Below are 16,771 nucleotides of genomic sequence, written 5' to 3' on the forward strand. Positions count from 1 at the left end.
GATCGCCCGCAATGGAGAAACCAACAACTCTAACCGGTCTGAGGAAAGTAATGTGGTTTGCTTGTCTATTCAAAACATCTGCTTTATTGTGAGGTCTAGTTCCGTGATGGTGACTAAAAGTGGTCCCCATACTCAACCACTTAACAACAATTTACTTGGTATGTACATGGAGGATTGCCAACCTTACAAGTAAATAAGCAATGTTAGAACAACAACTTTGAAAGGTTTCTATAAAGTCAATTTCATGGTACATATCATTCATCTTACTTGTTTCATTATATTATTTGAAATGCAAAAAATATTCTTCACACAAACAGATAATAAAGGAATTTATTCGCCAACCAATGACAAACACAACACAAATGCTGTTGTGGAGTGTGTCAACCTCAAATCACTAATGCATCGGCGTCAATAGATCTCCTAGTTACGAAAGCCATTTGAGTTGATGAAATCAAATGGGGAGAAATGGACGAAGTCTAGTCGCCAAGACTTTTCATGCCAATGAATTTGGGTGCATCCATGAGGAAAAGTAACCCGTAGATAAGAAATTTCAGTGGAATCCTGTCACGTTTGGAGCAACAGAATGAGGGTCTTATGCATTCCCCAGAAGACAGTCCAGTGTTATGATACGAGTCTGGAAACATTGAGATCATATCAATCTTGAGATCACATCAATCTTGACATCATCCCACAACCAAATAAAATAAATCCATGGGAAAACCACTATTCTCGGCATTTTGAGACCAAAAAGCTGTTTGATGGCCATGAGGATTTCAGACACCGAAAATACTGGCTGAAGTCCATATGAGGGTTAGATGAGCGAATTACATTTGCGACAAGAGAGAGAGAGAGAGAGAGAGAATTAATTCAATGGCATATAATTATAAAACATGATAAATTTCTGTTTAATGTATATTTCAATGCGCAACTCTTGTGATTTTCAAGTATTTGAAGCTGATAATTTTCCATTTGTTCTTGGCCCACATTCTTCAGACACAGATTACCATATTAATTTCATATCCGTGCTTACGTGTGTGTGTTTGTGTGTGAGCGAGAGGGAGTTTTTTAAAAAAGATAAGTTGTCATTATATCTTAGCTAATCAACGACTTAAATTAGCCTGGACTAATTGTACCTATCATGAGTTGACTACTCACTTCCGCCTCCTTCCATAACCAGCCTTTTCAACTCAAGATTAGTCGATTATAAATGATGAAACACAAAGGAAAAAAAGAACCTCAACAATCAACTCTCAAATTGAGACCATATAGATACAGGTATCTCCATGTTGGTGAGACGTTATCTTGCATCAGAAACAATACTACTTAAATAATTCAACAATTACAATACGATAGCCACTGAATTTTCGAACGTTGAAATGAATAAACCTTTACAAATGCCGATATCTAAGAATTATATACATCAGCATACAACTTGGCGCAAGTTCGGAAGCAAAATGAACTTGATAGGTCAAAACCAAGCCAACCCAAACTGGCGGAGAATTAATTCCTCCACTTTCATCAGCCAGTGATGCAGAAACACACGCGTCAAGTAAATTTGATATGCAACAGGCAAATAGTCTTTCGTATCTTAAAAACCAATTCCTGCGTCAGCCAATGCAGCAGTAACAGAAGCTGATGCCTCTTCAAGGGTTCGTCGCTTCTGCACAACGTTGAATGCCTCAATTCTGTCACCAACTTCCCAATCAAGAAAATCTTCCACACCGATGCCACACTCCAATCCCGAACTCACCTGTTAAATTCTGGAGAGTATAAGATCTCAAACAAAATAGCAAGTCTAGTATACCCAAGGAAGCAAACAAACAAAAAATACAGGCATCTTCACTGCATTGACTGGTAGAACTTTAAGCAACAAAGAAGATATGGGCAAGCAGAAAAGTAGTTATCATGATCATGCACAGTAGACGGTTAATCTATTTAATCCTAAATGGCAGATAGAATGCAAAATAGGCCAAGAATCGATTACCTCTTTAACCATTTCCTTTACTCTCCTCAAAGATTCAAGTACACCAGTGTGGACAGTTTTACCATTTCGAGTAATTTGAACACCACAACCTTTCACTACTTTTCCTTCTGTCACCATACATCCAGCAACCCGCCCACTACCACTGCTAAATACGGCTCTGACATCAGCAGATCCTATTGGTATTTGTTCCTACAACACAAATGTAATTCAGCAACAGCTTCTGAAAAATATGTTGGAATTGTCAAATAATTGCAAAAAGGTAACTAGGTTCACCTCAACAAAATCCAGAAGTCCTTCCATTGCATTTCGAATGTCATCAATAAGCTCATAGATAATTTTGTATATTCGCACTTCAACACCTTTACCTTCTGCATATTTCTTTACAGAACCCGAAACTCCGACATTGAATCCTAGTATAATGGCTTTGCTAGCAACACTGAGATCTACATCACTAATGCTGACATCGCCAACTGCCTGCAATAGGAACTTCAAAGTAACATTATCCCGTGGAAGAACTTGAAGAGCTTGCTTGATGGCCTCAATAGATCCCTGTAACAGTAAAAGATGAGATAGGAGTGAGAAGCTATGTCTTCTCTATTCTACAGGAAGATTATAAAAATTTCATCAATTCCAGTGCTAGTAAGAAACTTTTACCATGAACAAGGATTGTGTAGTTAGAGAGAGGCTAATTCAATGCGAAAAAGAAAAAATTGTCTTCCCAACATAATACTTCACACCTAAACCATGCAGGTATATCCAACAATTCATCTTAAACCATTCCACTTACACATACCTGCACATCAACCTTCATGATTATATTTAATTGGTGCATATCTAGGCCAGTTTGCTTGCCAGATGACACAGCAGATGCAAGGGAAGCAAGAGTCACTTTTCCATCACCAGCCTTAGTAGACATTCTTTCATTCCGTAGTGACTCAGCACATGCTTCTGCCCTTTCACGAGCAATGTCAAGCGAGTCAACAGATTCAAATTCATTGCCAGCAATTGGCACGCTGTTCAGTCCAATAACCTGTGATACCAAGTTGAAACTCAATGGATCAATTCAACCAACATAATCAACAAGATAAAAACCGAACAGAAAATTTTTTACTTGGATGAATTTAACCAACAGAATCAACAAGATAAAAACCGAACAGAAAATCACGGAACAAAAATTCTTTCCAAGAGGATCCCAAGGATATTAGTTTGGCTCCAGACACACCAGTAAGAAATTTATATCCTATTTCAGATGGCAGCTTAGCTGTCAGTTTATTTCAAACATCCTATTTCAGATTGCATCATTGTTATTTGTCCAGGTCACCGGGGACTCTGCTCAGGTGAATGATACAGACCAGGAATCCTTTAGCCAGGTTTCTGGACAAAAAACTTGGAATTTATTGTTTGGGTCCCAAAACCTCATTTTTGGCCAAAAAATTTGATAAAAGTAAAAAGACACAAAAATTAAACACTTCCCAAGTATCCACTGGCCTCAGCAGATAGGCTAGATTAGCCATCCAATATAAGAGACCCATTCAGCCTACTTTCCCACCGGTGAGTGGCCAGAAAACGGCTGGATGAACAGAAAAAGGATGAAAAATCAAAAGAAAAAAAACTCTACAGTGCATTTTTCAGCCACCTACTGGCTGGGTACCCCGCACAGGCTGCCCAGTTAGCTCTTCTCCTCATTGTTGGTGGCTGAAAAATAGGCAAGGTAAAAGAAACTGAGGAACATTAAACTCTCTAACCATTTTCCAACCATGGTTGGCTCGGAAATGGTCTCATGTTGCAAAAAGTTCTTTTTTTTTTTTTTTAATCAGTTCTTCAATATCTTTTTTGGGCCAATGGCAGGAGAAAAATGGGACATGAGCACTGCCAGCTAAGGTGGTCCATGTCTGCCCATTTGGAGCTAGCCTCAGAACGTAAATGGCAGGATAGGAAATAGAAGTTCCCCACCATAGATAGTGCTAGGACATTCAAGTGGAGGAGAAGGGGTTTTGGCTCGGCCACCTCATTTCTTTAAGCTATTCCACGAACAGGTTTTCCCAAAAAAAAACCTGATTCTTTCTCCTCTAAACAGACAGAATTGCAGGAGCGGCAATACAGTGGGGGTTTGCGTATGTATATATATATATATATATATATATATATATATATATATATATATATATATATAGAGAGAGAGAGAGAGAGAGAGGGAGGGAGAGAGCTGGTGCCCTTGTAAACCTTTATCCAATAGCAGACTGCCACGGGAAAAAGGGCGCTGAGAGAGAGAAAGGGTTTAACAGTGTCACAAAAAACACGTCTTATTGGAAACAGATGCCAAAACAAAGTCAACTGTATTAAACGTGAAAAAAACGCATCTTTTTTTAAAAAACGCCAAAAAATAAAAAAACGTGAAAAAACACGTATTATATGCGTTTTTTTGCATTTTTGCGTATTTATTATTACTTTTTTATAATTTTTAGAATTTATTAAATGTTTTAAATTTTTAAAAAATTTGCCGAGATTTTCCCGTTTTATTCCCGAGATATACAACTTTGCCGTATTATACCCGAGAAATTCTTCACCGTATAATACCCATACATGTTTTTTGTGACAATGTAATAAAACGGCTAGCGGCTTACTTATATAGCCAATAATCCAGTCTTCCACGAACGGACCAAGCATATCGAGGTGGATTGTCATTATATTAGGGACTTGGTTCAAGTAGGGATTATTTTTACTGAATACGTTGCTTCAAAAAATCAAGCAGCAGATATATTCAACAAAGCTCTCCCTATATCAAATTTCATGAAGTGTTGTAGCAAGCTGAGCATAATAGACATCTATGCTCCAGCTTGAGGGGGAGTGTAGAAAAAACGTACTGGTTTGAGGTTTTCTGTATTTTGGAACTTTATTATTAGGTAGTTTTTTGAATTTTTAATTATTTATTAAACTCTTTATGTAAGGGGTTAGACATAACCCTAATTAGTTCCTTCTAATCTAATGGAAGAGGAGGAGCCGTAAGTAAGACTGCTCCCTTCTCTCACTTTCTCTCTTCTCTAGCTTCTCTCGACTATCTCCTATTTCATCTTCTTTATTCTCACTGGTTTAACGTTAAGAACAACAATACATATCTAACTATTAACCCAACCAGTACATGCAACAAGATTGCCTAAAATGGATCAGCTCCAAATTAGGCTTCCCAAGGATGATCCTCCTCCTTTCTCCTGTATTTGTACCATTCTACCCATCTGCAAGAACAAGCTTCTTGTGTAATTAGTGAATAAAGTATTTCTTTATGTTGTATATGTGATGCACTAGTTTCAAATTCAATGAATCAACTCATCTTCCTTGTTACCTTTACTTGATAAGCCCTGTACTTGTTGATGCACCTAGGCACCATTTTTATACAAAAATGTCAAATTTGCTCCATCTAGCCAATTTTCTTGCCCTACACTTAAACTTTTGCATTTGTCAACAACTTCATGCCAACCACTAGTCTGGTGCACTTCAATAAAAAAAAACCTCATGCATTTTGAGCTCTTTAAACATGACAAACAGATTGTCATCCTTGTTCAACTGATCCAAGCAACAAGATTTGGATCTTGGAAAAGCTAATCTGCCAATCTGCAATCTCATCTCCACATTGCAGGTTGAATATTTCAAAAAGGAAAAATCCTTCCTAGTCTTCTAGTTACACTCTTCAATAGCTAGACACAACAAACTTATGGTTGCTTTCATCTACATCTAACTTATTGAATTACATTCATATCAATTTGGATGGAAAAACATTTTATATTTATGGAAACTTTGATATGAAACAACCCTGTGAGCCACTGAGCTGCAGGAAGAATTCTAAAAGACCTAGATAACTTTCAACTAAGTTCTCCTCAGCTGGGTAGATACGGGGTTCAAGTACCACCCTGATACTGCAAAAAAAAAAAAAAGAAAAGAAGACCAAGATACATGCAAGAATTTGTATGTATCTTCAAAATCGATCTACAACTTGGAAAAATCCAACTGCAGAAACCAAAGAAGGAAATTTTAAGTCAAATCAATTTTCAGCAAAAAGCTATAACTTGTGGAAGATTTGAATTTGACACAACCATACAATTTAAAATTATTTGGCACCTATGTCACACGGGTACTTCTTTTTATGAGGAGCCGCACGGTACTGGTACGGGTCTAGGTACGGCAAAAATACAGTCAACGAAGCACCAGGTATGGTAAACGTACCCGGATTATTTTTGTCCATTTTTGGACTCGGTCAGCTTTGACTGAGTCCAAAGTTGTCCATTTTCGAACAGTCAAAAACCCTAACCCCTTCTCGAGTGCCCGACTTCCCTGCCTTCCTCCTGGTTCAGCCTGCCACACCAGACGATGAATGGGCAAGTTCAGGTAGCTCGCCCAAGACAATGCCCTTCTTCTGCCGAGATTGGGCACCAAGATCAACTCCAGTGAAGGCCTTGGTCGACTTCTTTCTAGATCGAGCAAGGGCGCTAGAAGAGGTGTCGATGAGGTTGATGAGCTCGGCCAATGCGGCGCGTTTCTACTGCAGAGGAATGGTGGTAGCAGAGGAGTCAACAGTTCTTTTGGCCCTTGCCCACGTGACTGGTACTCAATTTTCTTGGTCGCTGGACATGGCTATGGGGGTCGGGCGACTCTACCAAGAGCAAGAAGAAGGGGAGAAGAGTGGAGGAAAGGAGAGATATGGCCTCCTTTTGAATGCTCGCAGATTGAGCGAGGGCCCGTACGAAGGAAATGGCGCTCCTTTTCATTTCATCAATTTTTTTGTTTCCCACCTCATTTCATCAATTTTTTTGTTTCCCACCCGCCACTTCAATTGATCTGGCCTGTTCCTGAAATAAAACAAGATTTCGGGTCTGGACCAGACCTGTTTTCCGGGTCTTGGAATTGTTTCCAGTTTTGAGTGGGACTTGCTCAATCTGCCCACTTTTTTTAGTTATAAATTAAAAATCCCCCTCCCTTTTCCTATTTCCCTTTTCACTCTAAACATTTCATGTATTCCTCACAACTTTTCATTTTCATACTGTGTTTTGGATCATGAATTGTTTGAATTATATATATATATATATATATATATATATATATATACGCGTGTGTACGGCCGTACACCGGCGCCCAAATTTTTTGAAAATGGTCCGTACCCGCACCCGTACCCATACCTATGTGACATAGCTTGGCACATTTTTCAAATCCTTGTTTGTGCCCTTTCAGCTAAGTCATACGGACGCTGCAAAAGACTGTCGCACCCGTGTCAACATGACTCAGGTGCAGGTGCTGCTCAGATTCGCACCCGACTTGAGTCAACAAGAGTCGGGTGCGTTTCATCCATTTTGGACACGCACCAGACTCGCGTTTGACTCGAGTCAGGTGCGGTCAAACCACATCAAACCTATTTTCATCCTTTTTTTATTTAAAAAATTTTTAACGTTAAAAAGAGGGTTTAGCATTTTTTTTTTTTCCATTTCTATGTTCTGTCCTGATTTTGTTGTTTTTTGTTTGTTGTTTACTTGTTTAATGTTTGTACTTTGTAAGCATGTTAATGCTTAATGTGTTACATTCATATACACAATACATTATACCTTATAAGTTATAAATATGTAATGCATAATATTCATATATAGTATAATAAATTAATAATAACAATATATATATATATATATTATAATAATAAATTAATAATAATAAATATTTTCGCCGCACTGAAATTTTTGGGGATGTGCCGCATTGGCACCAGCACCCGCACTTATGTGACATAGCCTTTCAGGTGCAATATGCCCCCATAGTCCCTCAAATATTGTCCAAACTCATACACTCCATGAAAATTTCTGAAACTCAAAACTCATTCAAAGACAACCGAAACTCCCGAGTACATCATTGATCATATCACCACATGTTAGGTTCAAAGCACCCCTTCAAAACTATAAAACAACCTAAAAAATTGCAAAAGCACTCACATCTTCAAAACCAACTAAACTTTTGAGGAATCTAAATCTCAGTATTCAAAATCAAACTTTCAACTGAGCATCATTTTTCAGCAATAATCTACAAATACTAGAAAGACAATTAAAATCTCTCAAACTGCATAATGAATTTACTTGAGACATTTTCAAGTCCTTCAGGTGAAATATGCAGGAGAGATGGTGCTCCAATATTGTGATATTGTTTTCATGGCATGAAGCAACACCAAAAGCATCCAGCCAAGAATGCCAGGTTGAATCCAATAGCAACCTCTCAGAATCCTGGTAAAGCTCGTTTGACATGTCAGAAGCTCTCTCAATCTTTCTAATGGTCAGATCATCTCCATAAAATGTTTGACAAGTAACAAATGGAAGCAAAAGGTGTGGAAACCATTGGCAATTGCTATCATTCAGAAACATAATCAGAATTCAAGGTTGAACCTTTACAAAGTTGACAAGCCATAGTGGGACATAAAAGTTCAATATAGGAGCCCCTCTTTCATGCAATCCCTTTAGCTATGTCACATAAGTATGGATACGGGTGCTGGTACGGGTACAGGTGTGGAGTACCTTTAAAAAACTTGGGTACGATGACGACCATATATATATTTGTATATACATACATAATAAGATTTTAAGCAAATAAACACACAAATTAATTGTTTGCATTTATAATATATATATTACTGGACAAAAAAAACTAAAATAGCTCAAAAACATATAAAAATACAAAAATACATAAAAAAACAATTACAAAAATTAAGTCGGCAGTGTCCACGCAGTGTCCCATACCAGCACCAATAACGTCTCGCGTCGACACAGACACTTATACCTTTTAAAAGTGTCCATGTTACATAGCCCTCAAAGAAAGAACTCAAAATTATAGAAAGTCCTAAGCACAGCCTACCTAAAATATGGTACAAAGCTGCTGAAAATCAGCACTACACCCCCAAGCAAAACTTAATCAGTAATGACTAAAACAGAAACTTTTACACAAAGCATGATTTTGGTATAAAATGTTTCCATAAACTGCTGCTTAGAATAGTTTTGCAATTCCTGATTTCTGACAACAACTCCTTAATCATGTACAATGACAAATAATAGCATTAGCTGAAATGCAATAATAATAACCAACAGTAGAAAATATCCCACTATAGATTAAACCACATGGTTGTCAATTCTGGATTTCACATTCCTTTAAAAAAGCATGCGACCTTCAAAACATGTTGACATGATAATGTGGCGGTTCTTGCTTCAAGAGAAAGGGAAGAGGGAAAGGGGCTATTATTCATTAACAGTTTCAGCAGCAAGGCAAAATGCAAGAGGAAAAAGGCAGAATACCAATGCCTGAAAAGCAAACACTTCAGCTGCTGGAGGCAGTTCCATTAGAACCTAAAAGTCCTCAAGAAGCCATAATGACATAATGCTGATGCATTTAAATGGTTTCATTCACCATTTACATTAACAAAAAACAGATCATGCCATTGCCAGCAGTAAATTCCACTGCTTCAAGAAAAAATACACGCTATCATTCTTTAAAGGAAAAGGAAGAATAGTATGAAATTGGTAGAAAAACAAGAACCTGAACAGCCATAGATGGCCCAGCTTCATCCACACGATTCCCAATGTCATCAAACAAAGCCCTAACCTGGCAGTAGCTTATTGTCAGTCATCCTATTTAAAAACATGTTCAGTAAGGAATATATGGTCAACCATATGAATAGTGTGGAGCACAAGCCTAAATGCTTCTATAACAAACCTTTCCAAAGGATTCACCACACTGTACAACATCTCCCCTTCTAAGGGTGCCATTCTGGACAATAAATGTTGCAACAGGTCCTTTTGATTTGTGCAAGCCTGCTTCTATCACTGTGCCTTTTGCATTTCTATGAGGGTTTGCCCTCAACTCTTGAAACTTCATAGTTGTAATGAAACAGCATATAGCAGAATGAGACATTAGATTAGTTATGATATTGAAAGGTATCAAAAGAGCCAATATATTGACAAGATACTACTGTATGAAGCACATCCAAGAAAAATCTTCAATACTTCCTCTACCTCTGCAATAAGCATGACGTTTTCCAATAATTCCTCAATGTTCTGACCTTTAAGAGCACTTATCTGATTGAAAAGTGAAACGTCAAATTAGCTCAGCAGAAAATCTTTGCTAAATAGCTAACACATAAAGGTGGAATACATTTACATGAAATAACGCAATTGGTTCTGATAACCACACTTATGTTGCCATCTATACCATTGGAAATATGTAGGATTGGGCTATACTCACATAGGCCCATAGGCTTGGATAGGTGACCTGCCATTTGAAAAATGACTAGGTCATTACTCAGGAAGTAGGAACTCAACAGCCTAGGTTTTTTTTTTTTGCAAACCTAGATTTTTCTTTTCCGTTTTTTGTTTCCTATTTTTTCCCCTTCCTTGGCTGCCTGAAGTAGACCCTTTCTTTTTCCTTCTGCCATTTAAGGTACTTTTTGTGCTTCTTATTCGGTTGATTCTACATAGATTTTCCTTTTATTTTTTTTTTTTATTTTTTTATGTTCCATGGAATATGGCATTAGAAGTATATATGTCAAGTTGCTCTTTTATACTCCTTCAATTTTAAACAAATCTAAATCATCCACTCTTAGAGCTTTCGAATAAAAGTATATATACATATACAGAAGAAATGATTGGTTGACCTCTTCCTAACATCTGTCAAAGCAAGTCCTCTCCATCTTTGTATAACCCTCTCTCTATCTCTGTCCAATGACTCGGATGACTTCGGTGACACTCCTTTGCAAGTAGCCTCTCTAACATTCTCTCCACCACTCTCTCATCACTCTCAGTTTCCTCCCTCTCTCCTTTGCTCCGTCTCCCTTCCTCTATTTGTCACTTCCTTTGTCTCATCTGTCTTTTCTATCTCCCTCTCTAGTCTCCCTTCCTTTCTCTCAATCTATTTCCCTCTGTCTCTTTTTGTCTTCCTTCCTCTCTCTGTAGTCCTCTCTGTCAATTTCTCCATGTGGACTTTGGAGGAAACCTCAATGATAAGTTCATCAGATCATTCTCATAAACATTCTACCCTATACATTTTGGTATGTTTGTTAGCTTGTTAAGTTATTTGTTTGTTACCTTGTTAGTTTATGTTTTGCAAGTTAAAAATCACAAATGGATTGTTATATATATATATATATATATATATATATATATATATGTATGTATGTATGTATGTATGTATGTATGTATCCATTTTTTTGGATATTCATGTATCCGAATTCAAAGATGAATGAGCAAAAGTCAGGGCTTTGCTTTTGACATGACGTGATATATATATAGCGTTGACCCTGCATCGAAGTCTTTTGAAATGTCTCTACACCTGTGTCCACATATGGACAGACATCCAAGTAACATAGCTAAAAGTATTAGGATATTCATTATTCTACCAAAGGAAATGAATTTCAACTTGTGCATTGTCACAAATATATGCAATATTTTCAAAATATTGTAATACAGACACTGAAAACAAGTGAAATGGAACAATATCAGGATAGTTTCAACTTTGAAACAAAAGTCCAACAATATTTTAATGATGTTTTCACAACAAAACATTTTTCATATACTTAATTTTTTTCTATTTTCTTTAATATTTTAACAATTATTTTTAAAATTTTACTAATGTTTTTAAGATAATTAGCAAAAGTTTATTGTTTTGTTATTTTCTCTATTATTTTTCATACAAATTTTACTTTTGTTGGATCCCAAGATTTTTAGGAGTAAAACAAACCTTTCAACAAATACCAATAAAAACTCAACAACAGAAACCCAAAACCAATATTTGTGACTGTAATACCAAATTATTCCCTTATTATAATACTGTCCCGCATTATAATACTATTTCACATTTTTCCATGATGAATCTCTAGAGCTCCCAGCATTTTCAGGCCAACTAATGTTTTGTATTGCTGACAAGCTATAGGAGACACGACAAGTTCTCTTTGAGTCTCCTTTCCTAACATGGAATAAAAGCATTTTAACCAAAGCATGACACAGAGCTTAAATGAACTATTTGTTTATATTCCATTAAAAGGATGTGTAACAATCTCGAGAAGGATCTTTGGAACTATTAATACCTTTGCTCCATATACAATTGCATCACATTCATCCATCAATTAGAATAGCATATTCATGTGGATAGTCATAGCTGACCTGAACGAATGGTGTATCACCACCCCAGTCCTCAGGCATTAAACCAATAGAAGAAAGTTCTTGCATGACCTTGTCCGGGTTCGCCCCATCTTTATCAATCTGGAAGACGAGTGCAGTTAGATACCGTTGATGTACAGATAGAACAAATAGTGAACCAGCACTATTTACCTTATTTATTGCTATAATAATGGGAACCCCTGCAGCTTTAGCATGAGCTATAGCTTCAGTAGTTTGAGGACGAACCCCATCATCAGCAGCCACCACAATAATAGCAATATCAGTTACCCTTGTTCCACGTGCTCTCATTGCACTAAATGCCTAATTTTGCAAAGAGTAGAGATACTGTCAATCTTAAGGAAGGATATGGAGAATTTCTAAACAGATACCTTTTATATGGGAGATAAATAATAGTAAATTAAAGAGACAGAACAGAACCACAACAATATTGAAAATTGTAAAAATGCTTAACTAAGAATTACCTCATGCCCTGGTGTGTCAAGTACAACGCAAGACTGAAGCTTCCCATCTACTGGAACAAGCACTTTATAAGCTCCAATCCCTTGGGTAATCCCACCTGCCTCAGATTCAGTCACCTGCAGACCAGATTGTGAGCAGCATTTCAGAAAATATACATTACGAGAACCATTAAAAGCGAAGGCAAATCAACATCAGAATGTGCACCACTTACCCTGCTTTTTCGAATGCGATCCAATAGAGTTGTCTGTGAATAGATGATAAAGAAAAAGTTAGACCTGCATATTTGCATTGCAGCATATGATGTGTTTCCAATGTGGAGATGTATGTGCCTTTGTAAAAAGACCGTAAAAGAGAACTTAGTAACACGATGACATGAAATGAGTTAAGAAACACACAAGAATGACCGAAACGAAACACCATTACCTTTCCATGATCTACATGTCCCATGATAGTCAGCACAGGTGGTCTAGCTTCAAGATTCTCCAAATCTTCTTCATCGAGCATTTCCTTCTTTTGAGCCATATCTTCCACTTTTACAGGATCTGCCTCTATGACTTCTACATCGTACTCTTTGCAAATCATCTTTACCATGTCTTTGTCCAATGTATGCATCACTGGAACCTTGATTCCTTTCGAAAATAGATAGCCAAGGATCTCGGTTTCACTAACTGCTAGTTTGTAAGCTAAATCCTCTGTCGTCATTCCTTCGTCTCCAACCTCAAGAATGTCTACTTTGACCGGGGCTGCCGCTTTAGCAGCCTGTAGTCGAGCTGCCTTCCGGCTCGCTTTACTCCATTTCCTCCCTTTCCTCGCTGTTGATGCTCCACTGACCGACATATCAATCTCATTTGTGTCATCGTCCACTATATCCTCATCGCCACCACCGAAGACCATTCGCCTCCTTGGAGCACCAACTTCTCCAGATTTCTTCCTTCGCTCATCTTTGCCTTTTGATTGAGCTGGGCCTCTGGCTGGCTTCGGAGGTGGTAAAATAACTTGTGATATAAGAGGATCAGCACCTGGCTTCTTAGCGAACTTGTCGACCAAAATTGGCTTCCGATCTTTAACTTGCACAGAACTGCCTGTTTCTTCCTTAGTAGTAGCTGGTCCCCGAACGGCGCCCACATCCTTGAGAATTACAGGCCTCTTAATTTCAGGAACTGGCCTAGCAGGCGGTTTAGCCTGTAAGGTGGGATGAGCTTTTGAGGCAATATTGCTGCTCTTTCTCTTCTCGGCAATGTCGACCTTCGAGTTGTCTTGGCTGAGATCAACTTTTCTTTGCGCTTTCTCAACCATGGACGTGGGAAAATCAACCACCTTTTGAACGCTTGCGACTGGATTCCCTTTCCTCCACACGCTCTTCAGCGTCTTTGACTTCCTGATAGAGCTAGAATTTGATGCCTTAGCTTCTCTAGGATTATTAGAACCTGATGATCGACTGCCATTCCTTGCATTTACAGCCGTGTCAGATTTGCTCATACTCTCTAGCCGCTCAGCCTTCTCTAAGACGTCGTCAAGCGACTCAATCACCTTATTCTTATCATCCAATTCGCCTGACTTCCCATTGGGGAGCTCATATCCGTTACTTCTTGGCGCCGAATTCCTGGGCATCGGCTTCCTGACAGGCTCGATGCTTGGTCGAGTTTTCAAGGTGGGCTTCGGTAAGGGGTTTAGCACAAAATCCGCATCCTCTTCCTTGCTATTCCTAAAGTTAGGGTCATGGGAAACGAAATCCCCTTTCTCGGTAATGAAGTCGGTAGTAACAACATATTTACAGGAAAGGAAGTGAGACCACCTTCGAGGTTTGGAATTTGATGGAAGACTTCTCACAAGGGGAACACTCAGTTGAGCAGAAGACTCGAAGCTCGTTGAAGAATTGACTCTTGCACTCCCCAAAGTCGCCAGAGATGCAAGAGAAGCCATAATTGAAGTGCACAAGAAATATTAAGGCATAACCAAGAAATATCAACTTGAAAAGGAGAATGAATACATTGTATGATGAAAATCGCCACCAAAAAGAACCTCGACTACTCTGAACAAACAGCAATTTTCTCTTCTTCGTTTCCTGGATTTCTTTTCTCTCTGACTTCTTTGGGGCTCCCCAGGAATGACTTAATGAAATTGGATGAATCCTACGGCGAGCAAGACACGTGTTCAGGAGACAGTTTGCGTAAACACTGAAATTTGGACGACACCCATGAAAAAATAGCGAGGTCTTTTCCTTCTATCTCCTGTGCATGTTCTGATTGGGAAAAGGGTGGAAGGGGTTTCCGTTATCTCCTTCGTCTTCCGAGTGTTTTATTGTGAGCTCCTTATTACGTGAGAGCAACCGACTCAGCTTGTGAGCATGTGTGGCTGCCCCTTCCTCTCGTCCACACAACTGATAAGGTTTCGGATCTTCCACCATCGCTCTTCGTGGGATCCTTCCATCCCAATGAAAGGGGATTTCTCATCCTTGCTTATTTTACTTTGAATTTCTTTCCTTTTTCCATTTTCTGTGGCCACTAGTGCGAGCTTGTCGTCCACCTCGAAGTGAAGTGGACCAGAATCTTGACCCCACCGTCCGCAGAAGTGACAGGTTAGGTTTAGCCTGTTGTAACTCGACCCAGCTTGCTAAAAAGCCAACTTGCCTTTATAGACCAGTTTGAGAATCGAACTGAGGCAGCCATTTTTTTTAAAGCTATATTAAGTCATTTGGAGTCAAAAGGAGAGAGCGAGGAGAGTTATTAAAAATTTGGTGTACAATGTTGAATCAAGAAACAATAACAACAAAGGTGTACAAAAATGAATTAAGAAATGAGAACAACAAAGAAGAAATATAAAAGTCAGTTAATGACCTAAGAACATAATGGCACACTCTCCATCGGCAACAGAACTTTTAATAATTTTAAACAGCTTAGTACAGAGTGCAAGATATGATTGGTTACAATTGAATGAACTTAACACCCAGAAGAATGGAACCGATGACAGACCTTCTACCTATCCATCAATTTGACCAGCTATATTAAGCTATTTGGAGCTAAGAAGGGGGAGCCAAGTTATTAACAATTTGGTGTACAAAAGATGAATCAAGAAACGAAAACAACAAAGAAGACATATAAAATTCAGTTAATGACCTGAGAACATGGTAACACTGTCCATTCAGTAACAGAATTTATAATTTTCAGGAGTTTGACATAGTGTGTGGGTATGATTGGCTATAATTGAATGAACTAATACCCACAAGAATCAAACTGATGGTAGACCCTCTATCTGTCCATCAATTCAACCAATTATATTAAGCCATTTGGAGCTAAGGGGTGGAAAGGAGAGTTATTAAAAATTTGGTGTACAAAAGATGCATCAATAAATGAAAACAACAAAGAAGAAACGTAAAAGTCAGTTGATGACCTAAGTACATAGTAACACACTCCATAGTCCATTCTGCAACAGAATTTCTAATTTTAAACAGCTTAAGATAGTGTGTAACATATGATTGGATATTATCTATGAACTAATGCCCGCAAGAATCGAATTGATGACAGGCCTTCCATCTGTCCATCAATTCTGTCCATCAATTCGACAAGCTATACTAACTCATTTGAAGCTAGAGAGGGGAGTTATTAAAAATTTGGTGTACAAAAGATGAATCAAGAAATGAGAACAACAAGGAAGAAATATAAATTCAATTAATGACCTAAGTACGTGGTAGCACTATCCACTCGGCAATAGAATTTTATGTTTAAATAGCATAACAAAGTATGTGAGATATGATTGGTTATGATTGAATGAACTAACGGTCATAGGAATCAAAGTGATGGTAGCTGTCCGTCAATCCGACTACTTATTGAAACCATTTGGAATTAAGGGGATGAGAGGGGAATAATTAACAAATTGATGTACAAAAGATGAATCAAGGAATGCGAAAAACAAAAAAATGAATATAAAATTCAGTTCATGACTGAAGTACATAGTAACACTCTCCATTCTACAAGAGAATTTCTAAGTTTAAATAGCTTACTACAGTGTGTGAGATATGATTGATTATGATCAAATGAACTAACGCCCACAAGAATCAACCTGATGGTACATCCTGTATCTGTCGGTCAATTCGACTAGTTCTAGGAGTTACTAAAAAAATTGGCGTACAAAAGATGAATCAAGA

At 38.0% G+C, this 16,771-nt stretch overlaps 1 protein-coding gene across 1 annotated transcript; it reads right to left on the minus strand.

The window, feature by feature from the left end:
• Positions 1-1,223: 1,223 nt before the first annotated feature.
• Positions 1,224-15,048, minus strand: LOC116263513 (translation initiation factor IF-2, chloroplastic). The gene is made up of 12 exons (XM_031643249.2): positions 13,051-15,048; positions 12,839-12,871; positions 12,630-12,743; positions 12,319-12,468; positions 12,151-12,249; positions 10,009-10,071; positions 9,710-9,865; positions 9,533-9,598; positions 2,778-3,014; positions 2,258-2,533; positions 1,985-2,173; positions 1,224-1,750 (listed from the first exon to the last, which is right to left on the minus strand). Exons 1-12 carry the CDS (start codon positions 14,548-14,550, stop codon positions 1,589-1,591), a joined length of 3,045 nt encoding a protein of 1,014 aa, XP_031499109.1. The 5' UTR covers positions 14,551-15,048; the 3' UTR covers positions 1,224-1,588.
• Positions 15,049-16,771: the final 1,723 nt, after the last annotated feature.

Source organism: Nymphaea colorata, chromosome 11, assembly GCF_008831285.2.
Source record: "Nymphaea colorata isolate Beijing-Zhang1983 chromosome 11, ASM883128v2, whole genome shotgun sequence".
Lineage (NCBI taxonomy): Eukaryota > Viridiplantae > Streptophyta > Magnoliopsida > Nymphaeales > Nymphaeaceae > Nymphaea > Nymphaea colorata.

Excerpts from the sequence above, each read along its gene's own strand:
- LOC116263513 (XM_031643249.2), bottom strand. The coding sequence starts at position 14,550 with ATGGCTTCTCTTGCATCTCTGGCGACTTTGGGGAGTGCAAGAGTCAAT. Across the intron at positions 2,534-2,777 it reads TCATGAAGGTTGATGTGCAG|GGATCTATTGAGGCCATCAA; the intron begins GTATGTGTAAGT and ends TTACTGTTACAG. Across the intron at positions 2,174-2,257 it reads GACTTCTGGATTTTGTTGAG|GAACAAATACCAATAGGATC; the intron begins GTGAACCTAGTT and ends TTTGTGTTGTAG.